This window comes from Leopardus geoffroyi, chromosome C1 (genome assembly GCF_018350155.1).
Source record: "Leopardus geoffroyi isolate Oge1 chromosome C1, O.geoffroyi_Oge1_pat1.0, whole genome shotgun sequence".
Classification (NCBI taxonomy): Eukaryota; Metazoa; Chordata; class Mammalia; order Carnivora; family Felidae; genus Leopardus; species Leopardus geoffroyi.
This window is the reverse complement of record NC_059328.1, coordinates 219,956,818-219,970,623: the sequence shown is the minus strand read 5'-3', so window position 1 is coordinate 219,970,623 and position 13,806 is coordinate 219,956,818. Positions and strand designations below refer to the sequence as shown.

The following is a 13,806-nucleotide window of genomic DNA, read 5'->3' as shown; positions in this document are numbered from 1 at the left end:
CAAGTTCTGCCAGGACGTCTTGAGCACCATTTTCTCAGGACGTCGGAACCTGTTGGTTCTTGAGCGGCACTTCCAGACTGTGGAGCAGAAAAAGCCTTTCCCCTCCCAAAGAGACTCAGGAGCTGAAGCCCTGAACAGCTGTCATCAGACCCAAGAACGGTCTGCAAGGGCCAGACGTTTGTCATCCTCAGAGTGGGACACGGAGTGTTGTTTTCCTGCTCACTTGTGCTGAGGCCAGCATCTTAAAGAGTAAGCTTAAGGTGTGCTTCTCAAGTGTTCCGGACCCAGGCATCAGGGCGGCTTTGGGGGTCTCCTGTCTACAGCCGGCCCATTTGCTCCCCCCCAAAAGAGCTGTCTCCCAGAGGAGGCCTGCAGTGCGAGCACGAGGCTTTGGGGCTCAGTGACACATCTCCCCGGCTGAGCGCCCCTTCCAGGACACAAAGGCCCGGGGACTCCATGAGTCTGGCACGTGGGGGGCAGGGCCGCCCTCCCTCCGCTCGTGTTGGACGGCTTTTCTGTTGGGGGGGGGTTCCGCCACCCATTTCTCTGCTCCCCACCTCAGCCTCCCGATGCCTGCACCCCCACCTGGCCCCGTCTCCAGAAAGGTCACTGCTGCCCCGAGGGTGGACAGGGCAGCCCACCCCCACACCAGCTGCCCTGCCCTCCCCTCCACCACTCTGCCCCCTCCCCCTGCCCGGCCACGCCTGTCACGTCCCCAGGGCGCCGCGGCTTCGCCCTCCCGGCTTCTTCCTGGTCTTTGCTCAGAGGGCACCTGCTCAGGACCACCCTGGCCGCTGCATGGACACGGCAGTCCCCCCACCACACCCTGCTCTCTGTTGGATCTACTCCTCCAGTAAGGCTGTAGCTCACCTGGCGGTCTCTCCCCATCACTAGGACGGCACCCTAAGGCTGGGGGATGGGTGGTGTGTGCTTTGTTCACCGACGTAGCCCGGGTTTGTAGAACAGCGGTTCGCACTTAGCGGGCCGCCCCGCAAATAGTAAATGAAAGAACAAAATCCCAACTGGTCAGGGGGTAACACTCTGAGTCCTAAAGTTTCTCCCGTTTCCCGGCCCTTTGTCGCCACGCCAAGGCTGGAGGCAGGCAGCCCCGCATCTCCGGCCCCGGAACAGAGCCCGGTACCGGGTGCTGCCGGGTGGCTGCTCGGGGCCCAGCTGACCAGGGGCCAGCCTGCAGGGCGATGCTCTGGGCCGGCACTCTCTGCCCCTCAGCACGGCCTCGCGCTGGCCTTGCAGCTCTCCGCCGGTCATCACGGGAACAAACCACGTGCCGCGGGCGACACGCTGCGTTGTCACCTTGCTTCCCTTCTGTCCCTTTACCCCTTTCCTCCCGGAGACCCCACAGGAGCCACCCACTCTTCCCAGGGGCGTCCCCTCGGGCTTCTGTGCAAGCCCACGACGCAGGCGGTGCTTTGCCCCGAGGTTTCTCGGGATCTTTCCCCTGAATTCCGCGTAACTTCATGACAGAGAAGGGACAGGGTGGCCAGCACGGGGGGGACACGTCCTCCCCGTGTGCTCCTCATGCAACCACGCAGACACCTCACCTTCCAGAAGCCTTCGCCAGGAGCTAGGACAGAGAACGAGCCCCAGGCCACAGTCGAGCCACAGGCTGATCCCCTGGGGTGCCCGAGACAGGGAGCCGCCGCGGGAATGCGGTGGGGACAACGCAGGGACATGCGCACCGCAGCGCTTGGAGGGGACGGTGGCAGAGGCTGTTGTGAGGGGAGGGTGACGTAAGCCCCTGGAGGGCCAGCCGGCCCCGGAGACTGGCCGTGAGGAGCCCCCCACCCCGAGCAGAGCCAGTCACGACTTCCTCGCCCTGATGCAGCCCTCTGTGTCAGAGTGAGACTTTACGGAACGAGTTGGGTTTCTGAAACCATTTTTCTCTTAAAAGCGGGAGATCGAAGTTTCTGACGATACTGGAGTCGGGCAGGACAGTCAGGGCTGCGTGGCTGTGAAAACCCGAACCCGGTGCCTGGAGCCCGGGCTCCGCCCCTCACTGCCGTCCACACAGGACCTGGCCGAGCAGGCTGCCCGCGGGGATGCTGCTGTCTGCACACGGGGGCCCGGCCGGAGGGGAGCGGCTGGGGGGACCGTCCCGCTGTGGCTCTGATTCCACATCTCCCCACCTGGGACCCACCAGGTTGTCACGGGTCGGCGGTTCCCGCGAAGTCCCCGCGCGGGGCCTCGGCGGCACTCGGCATTCTGACGTTCGACCTCTGCCCGCCCGAGGGGCGAACGGCACCCCGGGCAGGGTGGGCCGTTTCCTCATCACCTGCCGGTTCCGAGCCTGTCCTCGGGGACCTGTTGGCAGCCCGTGCTTTCTTCTCTGGTGAAGCTCATGGCTCTTGCCCAGTTTTCTACTAGGCCAGTGTTTTCCCGTTTATTCGTAGAGGGGAAGATAGACGGATGGGTGGATGGCAAGACGGACGGATGGACAGGGGATTGGACGGGTGGTCAGCTGGACGGATGGATGGGTGGGTGGACAGATGGACACTTAGGCATCTTCTCCTTTTCTGTCCTCCGGAAGAGCGAGGGCAGGATCGGAGTAATCTCTTGCCTGGAGGGCTCTCCTGCGCCCCGGGTTTCCTTTGCAGGAAAGTTCTAGGTGACTGACTGCGTCACTTCTGTCCCTTCTCGAGTTAGTGGCGGGAGGTCACGCCGTAGCAGATTCATCCACCTCAGCCAGGTTTCTTCTTGCCTGTGGCACCCCAGCCGTGGCCCCCTCACCTCCCGGCTCCGCTTCTGTGCCTGGGTGGCGGCCTCGCCCAGTCCCGCCACGACCCGTCCATTTAAGTTGTTTCAGAGAATCAGCTTCAGCCCCAGTGTCCTTTTTCTTTTCCAGGATCTGTTTCTGCCCCTTTTCTGTGTGTTTTCTTCACGTCTTTGTCCGGGCCTGCTCCGTGCTGTCGCTCACCTCTTAAACTGAGCACCTGCTTTTTCTGACCTGTGTGTGCCTCAGACGGATACGTGGCACTTTGATTGCTTTTTATTTCTGAGCATTTCCTGAGTTCCGTCGATGACTTCTTTGACCCGTGATTGGTGGGCGTGGGGGTTTTTGTTTGTTCGAATTTCCCAACCTAAAGGCTCACAGCTCTCGTCTGTTACCGGCTTCTTCCGGCTCGTGCATTGGCAGGAGCAGGGGGTGTGGGCTGCAGGGACGCTCGCTCCACGGCCAGAGTGCGGTCCCTGTGCGAGGACGCTCCCGGTGTGTCGGAAGGAGCACGCCTCCTCCGCCGTCTCCCAGGGCTCCGTCCTGTCCTCCAGGCCTGTGGTAGCGTCCACATCTGGTGTTCTCTGTTGACTTCTGCCTGCTCTTTCTAAGGAAGACGGGCCACCCTCTCCTCCCACGGCGCGCCTCTGTCCACCCACTTTGGTTCTGGCGACATTCACCTCCTACATGTTGAGCGGATTTCGCCAAATGTGTACACATTTTAAGTCCTGTCCTTTCGGTGAATCGAAAGTTGTATCACTTCGTAGAGCCCTCCTTTACGTCCAGCCACGGTTTCCCGCTCACGCACGTGGTGTGGACCACTGACCGTGTCCTGAGGCTCCTGCTCTGGCTTGTCTGTCTCTCCTGCTGCCTTCCAGCCCCCTCCTCTCTCAGCATAAGGCTGGATTTCAGTCTGACTTTTCTAGCCAGTCCGAGGTGTGGCCCTTAAGTGGAGACTCTGGTCCTTAAATGTCCTTTGTTGCTCTGCTGCTTTTTCCAGACTCGGGTCCACATCTCGCCCTGCCCTGCGCTCCCCCGGTTTCCTCAGCACTTTCTCACCAACGGCTTCCGGCCTCCTCTCGCCGTGACGACCTGACGGGGGGCTCCCCGCGTTCCATCTGTCCCCGCTGCGTAGGAGGGCTACACAGCCGGTCGTGGTTTCCAGTAGTGATCTTTACACACACTAGCACGTACCCGTGATGTGGTCGGTGGCCTCTTCCCTCCCCCTGCCCCCTGGACCCAAGCGGGGCCGTGGACTAAACGACACCCTGTTGGACGTAGTTGTACAGAAAAGCAACATGCTTCCTGTAACTGACCTGTGCCTGGTGCCCTGCGTGTTTATTTGCTCTGTTGGGAGCCCCCCCTCCAGCCCCCTCCCGGGTCACGTGCAATCCCTGACCGGCAGCTCATGCCTCTTGCTTGCTTTTTCTTTAGCTTCGCCGGGATGGCACCATTCCCGTGGTTTTCTGTGGTCCCTGTTTCTGTGGCCTTTCCTGCATTCATGTTCTTGGCTCATTTCTTCTCGCTTCTCAGACCGTCACCTGGGACCACTGTGCCTTCAGCACGAGCACGCCCCTTACGTTTCCCTGGAGAAGGGCACGGCCGTCACCTTCCCCCGTTTGCCTGCTTTTATTAAAGGCGTGATTTTACCCTCACGCGTGAGTGAGCAGGGGTGCCCTCTGGGTTGGCCGTCACTTTCTCTGGGCGCATTGAAACAATCACACCCTGTCCTGTTGCTTTCTTTGCTGTGAAGCAGCCAGTGCCTGGCTCACCGGCTCCTTTGCACACCGTGTTCTCAGCTGCTATCAGAGCTCTCTGCTGGTCTCTGATGTCGCACAGCCTCACTGGTGTGCACAGGGGTGGGTGTCTCGTATGATTCTTCCTGCTCAGGTCTCATCCCCCCTTCTGGACGGGGGATCCTTCCCATCAGTCAGTCCTGGAGACGCCTCGGCCGTGGGCGCCCCTAACGACCCCTCCCCACCCCCTGGACACTGAGCAGATGAACGGAGCCCTTCCCCCTCTGCCCGCTCCCCTCGTCCCTGGTGCATTCAGGCCACCCCTTCCACTCTTGCTTCCTGGTTACCAGGTTTCTCTTTCTCTGACCCGAGTTTCCAATTTCTGCTGTTATGTTTTCGTTTCTAGAAGTTCTGTTTGGCTCTCTTTCAAATCCTCCCGGTGAGTAATGCTATGTTAGTGTCTTACTTATTTTTGTTACTATAAAAGTCACCTTTATTTTTCTATTATTTGTTTTTTAATTCACATCCAAGTGAGTTAGCATATAGTACAATAAAGATTTCAGGAGGAGTATCTTATTTTTAGCGCATCTTAAACCTACTTACTGCATAGTTTAAAACTGATCATTTCGGGGCGCCTGGGTGGCTCAGTCGGTTGGGCGGCCGACTTCGGCTCGGGTCATGATCTCGCAGTCCGTGAGTTCGAGCCCCGCGTCGGGCTCTGTGCTGACAGCTCAGAGCCTGGAGCCTGTTTTGGATTCTGTGTCTCCCTCTCTCTGACCCCCCCCCCCCATTCATGCTCTGTCTCTCTCTCTATCTCAAAAATAAATAAACGTTAAAAAAATTTTCTTTAAACTGATCATTTCAAGAACTGTGGTCTTTGAGGACATAAATCTGTGGGTTTTTTACTAGACCTTTAATCCTGGATAGCTGACCCTTCAGATGGTTTCCTCTTGGCCCGTCTGACCTAAGCCTGGGAGCCAACCCTGGACAGCACTGCTCATGCCCAAACATGCCCAGCATTCACTCGCCTTCCCACGACTGCCCCTCCCGCATCGGGCTCTATGCGGGACCCCACCGTGCGACCGGCCATGCCCTGGCCTTACCCTCTCTGCGCTGTGGGGGCCTCTCAAGCTTCCCTTGGTTGTCATTTTTGAAACGTTGACAGTTTTCGGCAATCGAAGAATGCTACTCAGGTGTTTTGTAGAATGTCCTTCAATTGATATTTGCCTGGTTTTTCCTTACGATTGGACAGGGGAGGAAGACTGTGGGGTCAGGTGCCCCCCTGCTTCTGTCCAGGGCAGTGCCTTCCCCGGGCCTTATCTCTGCCGAAGTGAACCGTGAGCCTTGTGTGAAGTCCCCTTTCTCCACTTCCACACGTGCTCTGTGGTGGATGTCGGGAAGAGGGGCTCAACTCGCACTCGAGGGGACAGATGGGAAAGTGTGAAACTCCACGTCTTGGAGAGGGGGCGTGTGCAGAAGTTACTGAAATCGCTCTTCAGGAACATGTCTCCTCCCCACCCCCCCATCGATTTGTTCAATCGCTTTTTCCATCGGTACGGACTCCTGGACACGTTCGTGCTCTGTGTGAAGTCCAGTACCCCCTGTGTGTCTCCCTCCCGATGGGCCTCGTGCGCATCCTGTCGGCACCACCTGCCATCTGGTCCCTCGAGACCACCAGGCCCTTCTCAGCCCTGCCCTGCGCCAACCTTGGAAAATCCCATTTCCCCAAGGAGCCTGGTGCCCTCTGCTGGAGAGTGATGTGCGAGAGCTTGTTCTCCTGACCCCAGTCCACGTGGGCTGGCTGACCTCTGTCTTAACGATGTTTTGACTGGCCACTCAAGGAGCTGAGCTGGCATTCCTGGTCGGCGGCCTGCTTTGGGGACGCGGTCCTCACGAGAGGGTCTGCAGCTGCTCTGCCAGGCACCTGAGCACTGCAAGCAGCGGCCTGTAAACCGGGCTGATTCTCAGGGGGCGGTGTCCCTTCTCCGCAGAGCCCAGGCCAAGAACCAAATCCTGCCCTGCAGTTGTCCACGTGAGGCCAGCTCATCTTCGGGGGGTTGGGGGGCTGTCCCAGGACGTGTGACTGCCCTGGGCAGGTTCTGCTTCCTTCTGGAACCCAGCACATCTCTCTGCATTTTAAAGGCTCGTCTAATCCTTTAAAGTTTTTTAGAATTACTTTTGTGTTTTCGTGATGCATTTGAACCAGCGTGCTTGGTTGTCATGTTGGGGACGCTCCAGTCTGCCCTGTGGCCCCTCTGGTCGTCTTGTGTTTCTTCCCTGATTATCTTCTGCTGCCTGCACTGGAGGAAAATCTTGCAGCGAAAGGTCCCTCCCCTCTGAGAGATTCTGTTCACTTTTCTTCCTTTTACCCTTTCCCCATTTTTGGAAGAACATCGTCAATGGGGCGTTCAGGCATTCTTTGTAAGACTAGGGACATGAAAACAGTATTTCCGAAAAGTAGCCATGCTTTCCCCTACTGATGAGCCTGTGGTGCAGTGTCCCAGGAGGCCCCAGGTCTTGTACACCAGCCACTCGTCGACACGGTGCCTCCCGACGCAGCAACTCACAAGTAGACCCGACGGTCTCCTACAAAAATTACCCTAAAGAAAATAAACCTAGGGGCAGGTGTCCGACTTCAGCTCAGGTCTTGATCTTACGATTCGTAAGAAAAAAAAAATCTACCTTTGTTTAAAACAAAAATCGTATAGGGGCACCTGGGTGGCTCAGTCGGTTAAGTGTCCGACTTCGGCTCAGGTCATGATCTCATGGTCTGTGAGTTCTAGCCCCGCGTCGGGCTCTGTGCTGATGGCTCAGAGCCTGAAGCCTGTTTCGGATTCTGTGTCTCCCTGTCTCTCTGCCCCTCCCCTGCCCATGCTCTGTCTCTCTCTGTCTCAAAAATAAATAAACGTTAAAAAAAATTTTTTAAACAAAAATCGTATAGTAAATAGCAAAGGTATATTTGGGTTTTTCTTCTTCTCTGTTAGCAAGTACGCTCAGCAAACAGGTGCTGACTTTGAGCGTCCTGCTTCAACACACGTGGGGCTATATCTGTATTCACAGTGTGTTTCTATTTTTTTTTTCTAGCTTGATCCTCTCCCGGAAAAGGTTCTGCAGCAGAGACCCAATGCTAACGCTGTCCGGTCCATGGAGAAAGTCATAGAAATCCACAGTGAGTTGCCTGGGCCAGCGCTCAGCAGGAACCTCCCGGTGGCACGGGCTGACCCACATCACCCGGACTGTCTTGCGGGCAGCCTACGCCCTGCGCTCCCTGCGCAGACACTGGGTCCCCGCCAGCCTCCCTGCTGGGAAGCCCGTGTGTGCCAACAAACGCTGAGGGGGTCCCTTAGGCCCACCACCCCCCGCCCATCTCAGAGGGTCTGCGTGGGAGGCCCCTTCGCACGGGCAGTGCCCGAGTCGGGGGGGGAGGCCCCCCTCCCGAGGACTTGGCTGGCAGTGTGGGGGAGCCCAGCGTTTGTGAGCCAGGGGGTACCCCGGCTTCTGTCCCCCGAGAGAGGTGCTCTTCAAGGCGCCCGGGAGGAGTGCGGCTCGAGACCCCGGGAAGACGGGTGACTCCCGGTAACAGCTCTTCCCTTGCCCCAGGCCAGTACTGGCGCTCCCTGCCGCGCCTCTGCTCCACGGTGGGACACTCTCTGGTAGAGGCCCAGAAGTGCGAGAACGAGGAAGCCGAGACCGTCACCGCCATGGCCTCGCTGTCCGTGGGCGTGAAGCCCGCGGAGAAGAGGTGAGCGCCTCCACCCTGGCCCGGCGGGCCCTTCCGGGAACTGTGCCCCCTTCTGCACACCGCCCCAGACCTGGCCCTTGTGTCTGAGGCGCGCGGTTTCTCCCGCAGGCCCTGCCTTATGCACCGGGCCTGCCCCGGAGGGGTGGAGGGCGGGGGTCCCCACGCGCACGGCCAGCTCTTAACGGCGCCAAAGACCCGGAGAAGCACTTGGAGACCCTTCGCTCGGGAGCGGGGGGCCCGCCACGACCGCCCTTGGGGGGCAGGGGCACAGGGAGCGCGGAACGGGCAGCAGGAGGGCACGGGTGCGGGAGACGAGGAGAGGGGCGGCCAGAGAGGGCAGGAGGGCGCGGGTGCGGGAGACGCCCCGAAGCAGGTGGGCACCCCCCCGACCCTCCCCGCTTCTCTCTCCCTCTGCCGTGCCCGCCGCACCCCTGCTCCCCCCGGGGTGCCGCCGCAGACCGGACGAGGAGCCCATGGAAGAGGAGCTGCCCCTGTAGCCTCCCCCGGAGCTGCGGTTCTCTTGTCTGTTTGTCCCTGTCTTGAAGCTCCGCCAAGAACAGCTCCTGTTTCTCTGCGGCCTGCCCGCGATCTCTGGCCAGGGCTTGAGCGGCAGCGGGGAGCCCTCCCTGCCCGGCCCCTGGGCCCCCCCCCGGGCGGGCAGCATTGCGCGGAACCGGGACAGACGCCGGCCGCGCAGACACACGGACACACACGCGGCCAGGCTCTCGGCCCCCGGAGGGAAGCCGCGGAGGAGGGAGGCCCGTGCGGCTCGCGGCACAGCCGCCCACTTCGACGCCACGAGGGAAGGAAAACGGAAATCAAAGATCTGATAACACAAAACGGACTCGATTAAAACTGGTGCTTACAGTTGATTATCACCCACAATTCCACAGTCTCCGTGTAAACCACTCAACTCATCCCGTAGCTTCTTTTTTTCTTTAACGAGAACGTTCTCTAGGCCCTGGCCGCCTCCGTGGCCCGCAGCGGCGGGGTCTGCGGCCGGGCGGGGGGGCGGAGTGGACACGCGCAGGAACGTGAGCCTGCGGGACCCGGCTTTGCTCTCTCAAAGCCATCGGAAGATGCGAGTTTGTGCCTTTTTTTTTAATGCTCTGATGGATTTTTGTGGCTGGGTTTTCTGAAGTCTGAGGAACAATGCCTTAAGAAAAAAATAAACAGCAGGAATCGGTGGGACAGTTTCGGGCCTGGCGGGGGAGGGGGGGGTGGCCCACGCGCCCCGAGGCCGCTGCGTGCTGGCCAGGGTGGGAGGGCGCTGCTGGGGGTGGGGGGCTGCCGTCCCGTGGCCCCTGTTTTGCTTTAGTGCTGTTTAAGAGACGTGCAGGTAGTTCCAGCAAAGTGGCAAATACTGTTGGGGGTTTTGAAGTCCGACAAATTTTAAATGAATCCAAAGTGTTCTTTTCTCGTACGTCATTTAACAATTGAGCATCTCCATTTGGTCGTGAAGCATGTCCTAGGCTCACTTCCAGTGTTACGACCGGAATGCTTTTCATTAAAAGCAAGTAGCATGAAGTATTGCTTAAGTTTTAGGTATAAATAAATATATATATGTATAATATATATTCCAATGTATTCCAAGCTAAGAAACTTGATTCTTATGAAATCTTGATAAAATATTTATAATGCATTTATAGAAAAAGTATATATATATAATAAATGCAGGTCGTAAAGGTCCCTGGCGAATGAATGACGTGTGGACTAGACATCAAGGTGCTTACGGAAAGGGATCTAGTTTGAAACTCAACGTATTTTTGAATTCCAGATCGGATAGCTTCCAGATCGCCAACGAGTCCGCCACTGGACGGCTGCCTTTGGGTGTGAGCTGTCCTTCCCGCTCTTTCCGGACGGGACCCTCCTGGTCCGAGCCTCCTCGCACATATTTACCTAATGAGTTTTTATAGCAAAGGATAGACATTTGCTGTTGATTTTTGTATGAATTTTCCACAAGGAGATCCTGAATAAGCATTGTTTTGTGAATTTTACATTTTGTTCTCACCATTTAGCAGTTTCCTGAATGGTAATAATGTCTAAACCTTTTTTCTTTCTAAATTCCTGCTTGTACATTTTTTTTTTTTAACTTTTAAAGGTTTTTTTTTTATTATTATTATTTTCATTGTTGTTTATTTTCGTACAGCGAGCAGTTTGCTGCGGTGCACGGAACTGCCCTCCGTTTGTTTTCAGAAAGTGAGCTCGAGGTGGGGGGGTTGGCGTGCAGGCTCCTGGCGGTGACTGGCTGTCCCAGCCCCGCCCCCCACGGCTGCGCCCATTAGCGAGGGGCTTTTCTTCCCTCCACACCGGTAGTGTTACAGGGGGTGCTGTGTTTTCCCCTCGGCAGCCGCGCGGGGACGATCGCAGGGTCACTCGCCAGACGCCTCGGGCCGTCAGCACTCACGAAACTCCTGTTTCAACTTGCCTGGCCACGTTGTCAGGATAGGATTTTAAATTCAGTTTTCCAAAGACCTTTTAAAGCATGTCAGCAAAATGCATGGGGCCGGAGTGAGGCCCACACCTGTTCTGGGTTTTTCCGCCGCGGCCACACGGCCGGGGGCCGGCCGAAAGCAGCAGGCCCCGGATTTTGGAGCCTGTGGCTGCGGGAGCCTAGGGGCCCCCGCCGCCTGGCGAGCCTGCAGGGACAGCACAGATTCCTGACCAGGGCAGCCAGTCTTTGCTCTTTTTGTCTCGGACAGTAACTGACCGTCACTTTTTACTGGTAACTTATTTTTCAGCACTTGAAGACACCAGTTTCATTCCAAAGCATGTAGTGAGTTCAGAGCCGCGGGGAGAGTTCGGGCACGGCGCTCCCGTCAGGAGGGAGCCCCAAGCCACGTTTCGGAGTCCGGTCGCATTCACAGGGTAGCTTCTGAGACACTGATGCAGGCGGACTCCTGACCGAGCGAATCCAGATTCTTAGGTTGGCTCTGTCACGGGGGCGTTGGTGGTCAGGTCCAGGACAGCGGCCTGAGAGTAGGACAGAAAGATCTTGGGGCAGGTGTGACTGCGCCCCCTCCCGCCGGCCCCTCCTTGCTGCGGGGCCCAGCCCACCTTGGCGGGAGGAGCCGGTGCGCGGGAGCCAGCTGGGCCATCCGGGCCGGTGCGGAGCGGCCCATGGCCAACCGGGGCCCTGCTCCGCATGGCCCGCGGGCCCCCCCCCCCCACACCACCGGCCGGCCCCGGCTCTCGGAGAGGAAGAGGTCATCTCACGCTTTTTACAGTGACTGGGTCAGGGAGCCGTCCGAGGGGGGCTCGCTCCCCGTCTCCTGCGGGGAGACCCCTCGGCAGAGAGGCCTGGGGGGCGCGGCTGCTGTGTCCGCGCGCCCCAGCCCCACAGATGTGCTTAAAGCATTACCGTGTAGCCTTTTCTTTTCTTTGAAGACACACTCGGCCCTTCCCCGCCGCCGGCTGCCAGGGTCTGCAGGACCCCCGCGCCGAGGGGGGTGGGGGGCGCCTCCCATCTCCCTTCTCCGGTCCTTGCGCCTAATTTAGCCTTTTTCTTCCTTTGCAAAGGCCTCGGGGGCACCGGCCGGGGGTCAGCGAGCGAGCACTTTAGGTCCCTCCGCGGGACTCCCCACGATGCTGCCGGGGACGCGTGGCGCCCGCCCTTTCGGCTCCCGCCGCGCCCCGGCGTGCCCGAGCCCCACCAGCAGGCGGCCGCCCGGCTCCGGAGGGCCGCTTTGTCCGAGCGTTTCGGTTTTTCTCCACTTACTTTCGAACACCTGTTTCCGGAGGAAGGACCGCCGGGTGCTGCTCCGCCCGGAAGCCAGGGCGGCAGAGTTTGTCGGTTTTAATTTTCGATCAGAACATTCCTCCTTCGCTGGTCACAGCCACGTGCTCATTCCATTCTTTTTGTAGACTTTCGGGCCCACGTGTTTTATGGGCATTGATACATATATAAATATATATATAAACATATATGAATCTATTTTTTTAAGTTCCTACACCTGGAGGTTGCATGGATTGTGTGGCCGGCATGTCTATATCGTATACAGATTTTGCACGCCAGACTCGGCAGCTTTGGGGAAGAGGAAAAATGCCTTTTTGTTCCCCTCTCACGACATTTGCAGATTCGACAGATGGGAGTTTTTCTGTAAAACAAAACCTTGAAGGAGAGTCGGTGGGGAGGGGGGGGGAACGTTTGCGTCTTACTGAACCTATTCTTAAGAAATTGTACTTTTTATTGTAAGAAAAAGAAAAAAGGACTACTTAAACATTTGTCATATTAAGAAACAAAGTTTATCTAGCACTTGTGACATACCAATAATAGAGTTTATTGTATTTATGTGGAAACAGTTGTTTTAGGGAAACTACACAGAATTCGAGGTGAACTGCCCGTCTCTCTTCCGTTGACTCGGAGGCATTTGCCTCGCTTTGTTTTGTTTGTTCCTTGGATCTTGCACAGGGCCAGGCGCGCGCGCTGCCCTCCGGCCGGCCCGGTGGCCGCCGACGGTGACGGCGCACAGCCCCGGAGAGCCCCTTCCCGCACAGCTGTGGTGACTTTCTAGTTAACTTGTAGACCACGCGTGGCCAAGATGTCACTTTAAGCCGAGAGTCGTGACCTGTGTGAGCGCCGCGGGTTCAGACCCTCCTTTGCCTGGAGAGGAGACCCCTTCTTCCTCGCCACGACGCGGAGCTCGCCCCCGGCCCGGCTCGCCTCGTCCGACGTGACGACAAGTCTGCGCCCGGAGAACGAGCAGGCGAACACTTTTGTTTGTTCGGGTTTTCGGTGTGTGTGCCCCGCAGGGGAGGCGCTCTTTCCCAGTTGATGAGAACGACCCGTATTGTAACGTATACAAGGGGGGCTGACCCCGTTTACCCAAGAGCTTGCACAGAGCTGCAGCGCCGCCGCGGCCCGCGTGTGGCCCGTCGGCGCGCTCCGGGCCGGGTCCTCGCCGCGGCAGCCTCCCGTTTCCTTCTGTGACGTAATCCGTTCTCTCCGATCGTCTGGACCTTCCAGTGGTCCTTTCTTTCTTTTTGCTCCGTGGAGTCGGAGATTCTGTTCCCGGTTTCCTCATTCTCGTTCTGTTCCGTGTGGGCGGGTTTTCACCGACGGCCGTGTCCCCTCCTCCGACTGCCGACTCCACTTCGCCCGGACTCCAGTGTTTTGTACCTCATCAGACAGCTCGTTGCTCTTGTGGTGTAAATAAAACAGCATCTCTGGTTTCTGCCGTGTGCTCGCGTCCTCTCTGGCCCGCCCGCCCCTGCCCCGGGCTCCCCCATCGTGGGACGGGAATCGCCGCAGCCCCCGCGGGCGGCCCCTGGGACCCAGACGCTCGGACCTGTCGCCCTTTGCCCATTCGGGCCGGTCCCGTGGGCAGATCTTCGCTTTAGATGCCCTCCTACCATTCCCTGAGAGATTTGGCCGCTTCCCCCCAGCCGGCAGGCGCCTCCCCAGAGGGGGCGAGTCTGCAGACCCAACCACAGCCACCGCCACCCCCCCCCGGTCCCCCAGCAGCATGTTGCCTCCCCCGAGTGACCACCCCACTTCCGGGCCCCCGTGCTCAGTGACTAATGAGTCGGGATGGGGGGCGGGTAGAGGCTGGCCACTTGGGCCCCCTGAGGACAGCTGGGGCCATTCCCCTCCCCGT

General features: G+C 58.4%; 1 protein-coding gene across 6 annotated transcripts in view; it reads left to right on the top strand.

Moving 5' to 3' along the window:
• HDAC4 (histone deacetylase 4) overlaps positions 1 to 13,381 on the top strand; it is a 295,410-nt gene extending 282,029 nt beyond the window's left edge. For all 6 annotated transcript variants that reach the window (XM_045482343.1, XM_045482342.1, XM_045482341.1 and 3 more), the window contains 3 exons: positions 7,552 to 7,636; positions 8,068 to 8,209; positions 8,667 to 13,381. In XM_045482343.1, coding sequence (XP_045338299.1) covers positions 7,552 to 7,636; positions 8,068 to 8,209; positions 8,667 to 8,706 — 267 coding nt within the window. In that variant the 3' untranslated portion in view covers positions 8,707 to 13,381. The remainder of the gene's footprint in view (positions 1 to 7,551; positions 7,637 to 8,067; positions 8,210 to 8,666) is intronic.
• The last annotated feature ends 425 nt before the right edge of the window (positions 13,382 to 13,806 follow it).